This window comes from Balaenoptera physalus (genome assembly GCF_965194825.1).
Source record: "Balaenoptera physalus genome assembly, chromosome: 2".
NCBI classification, from domain to species: domain Eukaryota; kingdom Metazoa; phylum Chordata; class Mammalia; order Artiodactyla; family Balaenopteridae; genus Balaenoptera; species Balaenoptera physalus.
Window position 1 is genome coordinate 110,162,606 of NC_138883.1, and position 7,309 is coordinate 110,169,914.

Genomic DNA, 7,309 nt, shown 5'->3' on the forward strand with positions numbered 1-7,309 from the left:
CAGAGGTGCCCTCAACACATCCCCAGCCTAAGCTGCAATGGACCAGGTAGGGGACAGGAGGCTGGGCCTTTGTCCCTTGACCACCTGGGAGCGATAGCAAAGAGGGTCACCCAATACTGACCACCTCATCGGAGATAATTTTAAACATGTTGATTCTAAACATGATCAACATTCTGTTAACGTGGTTCATAATATTAAGAGATTTTCTAATGTTGAACTAATTTTGTATTCCTGGGATAAACCCAACCTATTAATAAGAAATTGTTCTTCTTATATATTGCTAGTTTCAGGATCCTAATATTTTATAGAGGATTTCTACATTTATACTCTTGAGTGACATTGGCCTCTAATTTTCTTTTCTTGTATCATTCTTATTAGACTTAGTATCAAGATTACACTACCCTATTTTTCAATACATTGGAAGAATTGTGTAAAGCTGGAATTACTTATTCCCTCAGTGATTGGTAGAACTCACCAACGAAACTGGGTAGGCCTGGAGTTTTCTCTGAGGGAAAACCTTTGACTACTAATTCAATGTCTTTAATGATTATAGGCTTTTGACTTTGTATTTCTTACAGAATCAATTTTGGCAAGTTATATTTTTCTAGGTAATTCCAAACATTTGGATTACAAAGATAACTAATATCTGGAATGCTGACCCTGAGGTGAACTCTGCAAGAAATTAAGTGCCTCCTGAATCATTAGAGAAATAACAGCTCACATGTGTACTGTACATATGTTATAATTTATAAAAGTACTGGCCACATATTACCTCATCTGAAGATGAGGTCCGGGTGGCTTTGGTGACTTATGGTGTCTCATTATTTGCAAAGGGATAGATAACTTCCTATTTAGCAGAACCAGCTGATTCAGATCAACACCCTAAGCCACACCAGGAAATGTTGTGGAGGCCTATGCAACTGTTGAATTCCTCACTTCACCCCTGGGAGTCACCTGGGAGTGTGAAGGTTGTCGGGAGTGTTCTTAGCTCCTGGAAACAAACCTTCCCCAAGGCCAGGCTAGGAATGTTAAGTCCGGGGGCTGGCACCATCACTAACAGGAGTTCCACAGACAACGTGCCCTGAGAAGCAGTGGACAGCACAGGGGAAAAGTACACTCACCAGGGCCTCAAAGTCCTTGCACTCGTGGCGGGCATAGGATGCGGGGAAGGGCCGCAGTACCGAGTCGCGCTTGTAGCTCTGCAGAGCCGAGGCGAAGAAGCTGCAGCGGAGGTCGGCGGCCAGCACGTCACGGCCCGCCGCCTCCCTGACGGTCGCCCAGCTTGCGGGCTGCATCCCGGGTCGCGGCGCGTTGCCGGGGGGGGACGCGCCGGGCGGGGGCTAGGGCCGAGCCTGCGGTCAGCGAGGGGCTGGGTCCGGGGACAATGGGCCGGAGTCCCTAGGCCTGGGGTGAGTTAGGCAGAGGGATGAGATGACAGGGGTTAAGAACGTGCTGACGAGTGTCTTCTGCGGGGGCCGGGCCGCTCGCCGCCCAGGGAGACGGGCCAGGGAGGAGAGGGATCCGGCTGGGACCGCGCGCGGGTCAGCGGGGGGTTGGGCCTGGGGATAATGGAGCCTGACGGATGGGGGATTCCAGGCCTGGGGGAGGGGCTATGACATGGGGTGAGACGACAACGTACTGACACGTGTCCTCTGAAGAGGCCTGGGGTGGGGGGGCACCCCCAGCGGGGACCGCGGGCCGAGCCCCCTCCCCACGCCCGGCGAGGCTAAGGCGCTGCACGGGCCTTCCTGCCCCGCCTTCGACAGGCCCCGCCGAAGCCCCAGCGTTCGCCTGGCTGCCCTCGGCGCTGCCTGCGTTCCTCCAGCCGTGCGCGTCCACTCGCCGCGCGCTGCCCGCCGGATGGACTCCCGCGCCCCATCGCGCGCCCAGGCCTACCTGCCCTCCCGACCGCGGCTGCCGCTCCGCCCAGCCCAGCGAGGGCCCGCCTCTTCCCGCGCCCGCCTCCACCCCCTCCCCGGTTCAGGGTGTGTACGCCCGACCCGAGTGGGTGTCCCACAGCTGCCAGGTGTGCGGCCCCGGCTGAGTCGCCCACGCTGCTGCGGGCCATCCTCACTGAAGCCCCGAGTAGAAAATGACCCAGGCCCCCTTTTGACCTACCCTTGGACTTGTCTTTGTCCCAGCTCCGCGGGCTGAGCCTCCTGGTCTCGCCTGGGGAATTAATTGCTACTACTTACTGCCTCCCTCTTGAATTATTTCCCTCCAAGACGGGCCGTGCAGAAGGAGCCATTTAACACCCAGGGCAACTGAGTCTCAGAGTGCTGCCATGATTGCCCAAGGTTGCACAGCCAGACGGGGTAAATCTGGGATTCTGAAAACTAAAAGACCTTTCCTCTGCCTTTCAGCCTCCAGAATTCTCTGCATTGCTAAAGTCTCTCGCCTCTCACAAGACATGCCAAGATCCTCCTTTGGGGCCCTGCATGAAAGGGAGCCTGAGGAGACAAGTAATGGGGGAGGGCAGAGGGGAGATTGACCCAACTCTGCAGGAGGGAAGCGACAAGACTCCCATGCCCTCTGCCCATTAGAGAAAACCCCACATTTTGGCCTCATGGTCACATGGAAATCTAAGCACAGGTCATCACTAATTCCTACACCAAGAAGCCCCTCAACACCCTACCCACACCTCCACACTCCAGCATCCTCTGAGGGAGGAACTTCTCCACCTTCTGCATCCAGGCTGAGCAGGACGCTGAGCTCAGAGCAGAGGTCCTTGCTGTCGGATTGTATGTATGACTTTGGGAGCAAGAGCAAGACCAGACCCCAGCCACCACAGGGCTTCCCAGGCTGGGGAATGAGTGCTGGCTGCTCCCAGGAGTCTGCATCAAACCTCCGGTTGCTGTGGGGCCTGTACTGCTCCAGAAGCACCAAAAACTGTCTGAGAGCCTTATGGCCTCAGAAAAGGCCCTTAGTGCCCCCAAAGTCCTGGGAGCCTCATGGGACCCAGGAGTTCTAACACGGCTGCTGAAGCTCAGGCCCAGAAAGGCAGAGCCTGCAGCAGGGGGGCAGGTGACCTGGGAACCATCCCTCCTTCCACCTCTTCTTCACTGTGGGCCCTTAGGCAGGGCTGATGCCAAAAGCTCAGCTTCTCTGTACACAAGGGCTGAATTGAATCTCGGAGACGGAGTTTTGGGTGAAGTAGAAAAGAATAGCTTTATTGGTTTCCCAGGCAAAGGGGGCCACAACGGGCTAATGCCTTCAAAACCGTGCATCCCCCCACTTGGAGAAGATAGTGAGAAGTTTTATAGTAATTGTTCAAAGAGGGCGTGATCAGCTTGTGGACATTCTTCTGATGGGTTGGTGGTGAGGTAAGTAGGAGTGATCTCGGAGAGGCAGCAGTGAGTGGTGGCGTGAAGCAAGATGTTAATTCCCTGCCCAGGAATTGAACCTTGGTAGCCGGGATAAAAACCAGAAATCCTAGCCACCACACCCCCTGGCTTTTGCCCCCAGTGAAAAATGCATTTCTCACGGAGGCAAAAACTGTAAAAACAGGTACAATGTTTATTATTAGAGACATAGCACAATAACAAGTGGGAGAGCACACAGAGAAACAGTTTGTTTAGTTAAGATAGAAGCAAGGCAGAAGGGGGGAAAGTGGCAGGGGTGGTGGGATGAATTGGGAGATTGGGACTGACATATGTACACTAATATGTATAAAATAGATAACTAATAAGAACCTGCTGTATAAAAATAAGTAAAATAAAATTCAAAAAAAAAAAAAGAAGCAAGGCAGAGATGCACACCCAGAGAGTAAGGGTGTGGGCATCCTCCCTAATGAGGAGGAGTGCAGTAAAGAGGCGGTTAAGTCATTTATGTAGGGCAGTTCTTCCAGGTCTTTGATTACCTTTGGCCAATTATCTGGTTTCTGTTTCCACACCTGACCTGCCCTAGGACCCTCCCCAACATGCGTGCGCAACTTTCTTCCAATATGGATTACAGCCCAGAGGCCTATGGGATGGCCTTAGTATCACATATTATGGGGTGGTGCCCCCTCCTTTTTGACCCCAAGGAGCCTTTCTGCGCATGTGCAATGTCTCCCTGGCCCCAAGGATGGGAAATGTATGACCTCTTGATGTTTTAACAGGGTTTAGCCCCTCTCCGCCCCTGCCATAAAAGTGTCCAATGTCTGGTTATTTACCCTATTCCTGTTGCTGGTTTTTATATTGAGGTGCAGATCTCAAAATATAGACAGGAGTCCGGTCATAAATATGTAGTCCTGGAGCCCGTTTGTCTCTTGCTTCAGGAAATGTAAACGGGGGGCCGGTAATGAATGTCCGGCTTGCAGCTCATCTTCTTCTCACCGCAGGAGGTGTGAATAGGAGGCCAGTTATAAATGCCTAGCCTGGAGCCCATCTATCTCCTGCCTCAGAAGTCAGCATCATCAACCCTCAGGTCCAACTGGTCTGGGGTCTGCATGCTTGTGGGCAGCATACCATCCTTAATAGTTAACTTTTCCCACCTGGAGGGGTTTCAGTATCTGCAAAATAGCTCAAAGATACTGTTTTGTGTATCCGTTGATGGGGAAACAGGACCTTGCCCCAAGGCTGCTCTTGAATGTTTGTTTCTCCCTGGTCTTGCATCCCCTCCCTTCCCTAATTAACAACTGCTTGAATCTGCCCATTGGAACTCAAGGAAGGTCATGGAGGCTGAATGAAGGCTGTTTCCTGTAATCAAAGAAATGGGGACACAGAAAGGCTTTGTGCCCAGGAGCCCCACAAGGCCCTGCTCAGTATCAGGGCCACCTCATTGGCCTCAAGGATTGTTTGTTGGATGAATACATGAAATTTGTTTTCACTGAGTATGTTTTCTCATACATGAAATGAGAATCGTGGTGATAATACCCGTGTTCTAGGGGGTGTGGAAAGGCCTCTGAGGATACCACTCTCAGGGTCTGGGAGCTCTTGAGAGCAAGCTGGGTTATCTAGTTCCATGTCACTGTGGTTCTTTTTTTTTTTATTTTTTAAAAGCAACTTTACTGAGATATAATCCACAGCCCAAATAATTTAAAGTGTAAAACTTAATAGTTTTTAGTATATTCACAGATATGTGCAACCATCACTGCAGTGAATTTAAAAACACTTTCATCACATCAAAAAGAAACCCTATATACTTAGGCTATCACCACCCTATACTCCCATCTACCCCAGCCCTAAGCAACCATTAATCTGGTTTCTGTCTCTTTAGATTTGCCTATTCTGGACACTTCATATAAATGGAGTCATATAACATGTGGTGTTTTGTGACTTGTTCTTTCACTTAGTTTAATGTTTTTGTTTTCAAGGTGCATCCATGTTTTAGCATGTATCAGTACTTCATTCCTTTTTAGGGCTGAATAGTATTCCATTATGTAGCTATACCACCTTTTGTTTATCCATTCATGAGTGAATGGTCATTTTGATTGCTTCTACCTTTTGGCTCTTATGAGTAAGAAATGAGGTATTATTCTCCTGCTGCTTTCAAGATTCACTCCTTGTCTTTGGCTTTAGGCATTTTTACTATGCTGTGTCTGTTTGTGGAACTTGGTGAATGTATTTTATTTGGAGTTCATTGGATTCCTGGATGTGAAAGTGATTGTTTTGCTATAATCTGGGACGATTTCAGCTATTATTTCTTCAAATATTTTTTCTGTTCCTTTCTCTCTTCTCTCCTTCCGGTACTACCATTTCACATATGTTGATGTGTTTAATGGTGTCCGACATTTCTCTGAGGCTCTGTTAATTTTTCTTCATTGTTTTCCTCTCTGTTCTTTGGATTACATAATCTCTATCAATCTATCTTCAAATTTGCTGGTTCTGGGACTTCCCTGGTGGCACAGTGGTTAAGAATCCACCTACCAATGCAGGGGAGACGGGTTCAAGCCCTGGTCCAGGAAGATCTCACATGCCACGGAGCAACTAAGCCCGTGTGCCACAACTACTGAGCCCGCGTGCCACAGCTACTGAAGCCCGCGTGCCTAGAGCCCATGCTCCTCAACAAGAGAATCCACTGCAATGAGAAGCCCACACAACCACAATGAAGAGTAGCCCCCGCTCGCCACAAGTAGAGAAAGCCCACATGCAGCAACGAAGACCCAACACAGCCAAACATAAATAAATAAAATAAATTTATTTTTTAAAAAGATTCGCTGGTTCTTTCTTCTGTCAATTTACATCTACTGCTGAGCACTCTAGTGAATTTATTTATTTATTTATTTATTATTTTTGGCTGTGTTAGGTCTTTGTTGCTGCGTGCGGGCTTTCTCTGGCTACAGCGAGCAGGGGCTACTCTTCGTTGCGGTCCACGGGCTTCTCACTATGGTGGCTTCTCTTGTTGCGGAGCATGGGCTCTAGGCACGTGGACTTCAATAGTTGCAGTACACAGGCTCAGTAGTTGTGGCGTGTGGGCTCAGTAGTTGTGTACAGGAGTTGTGGCTCGTAGGCTCTAGAGTGCAGGCTCAGTAGTCGTGGCACACGGGCTTAGTTGCTCCACGGCATGTGGGATCTTCCTGGACCAGGGCTCGAACCCATGTCCCCTGCATTGGCAGGCAGATTCTTAACCACTGCGCCACCAGGGAAGTCCCCTCTAGTGAATTTTTCATTTCAATTATTGTACTTTTTAACTCCAGCATTTCCATTTGTTTCTTTTTAAATAATTTGTATCTTATTTCTATCAATAAGATATTCTCTACTTGATATAACATTGCCCTGATTCCTTCCTTTACTTCTTTAATCACTTCCTTTAATTCCTTGAACATATTTATAACGGCTACTTTGAAGGCTTTGCCTGTTAAACCAACATCTGGTTGCTTTCACAGGCAGTTTTTGTTGACTTTTTTTTTTCCCAGTGTATGGGTCACATTTTCCTCTATCTTTGCATGTCTCACAATTTTTTGCTGCAATCTCAAGTCCAGGTTGTCACCTGTGCTTCTGACCAACTGGCTATAAATAAGAGGTTCCCATGTCCCCCTCCTTGGATTTGATTAATTTTCTGCAGTGGCTCACAGAATTCAGAATAAAAGTTAACTTACTATCTAAAAAGATAGAATGCAGGAATAGCCAGATGAAAGAGATGACAGGGCAAGTATGTGGGAAGGGGCACAGAACTTCCATGCTCTTTCTGGGCACACCATTCTCCCTGCATCACCACATATTCACCAACCCCAAAGCTCTCTCAACCCCACCCTTTTTGGATTTTTATGGAGGCCTTATTACTTAGGCATGGTTGATTAAATCATTGGCCACTGGTGATTTATTCAACCTCCATCCCCTCTCCCCTCTCTGGAGGTGATTAATATCATCATATCAACAGTGATAAG

The 7,309-nt window shown here is 48.6% G+C and overlaps 1 protein-coding gene across 17 annotated transcripts in view; it reads right to left on the reverse strand.

Annotated features, from left to right (window-relative positions):
- Positions 1-1,958, reverse strand: part of PARP16 (poly(ADP-ribose) polymerase family member 16) — a 37,197-nt gene extending 35,239 nt beyond the window's left edge. For 15 of the 17 annotated variants that reach the window (XR_014259163.1, XM_082448159.1, XM_082448169.1 and 12 more), the window contains exon 1: positions 1,122-1,890. Coding sequence is in view for 16 of the 17 variants with exons in the window: in XM_082448159.1 (XP_082304285.1) it covers positions 1,122-1,295 (174 nt within the window). In the remaining variant the exon portion in view is untranslated. The other 2 variants (XM_082448165.1, XM_082448166.1) reach the window with 2 other exon arrangements.
- Positions 1,959-7,309: the final 5,351 nt, after the last annotated feature.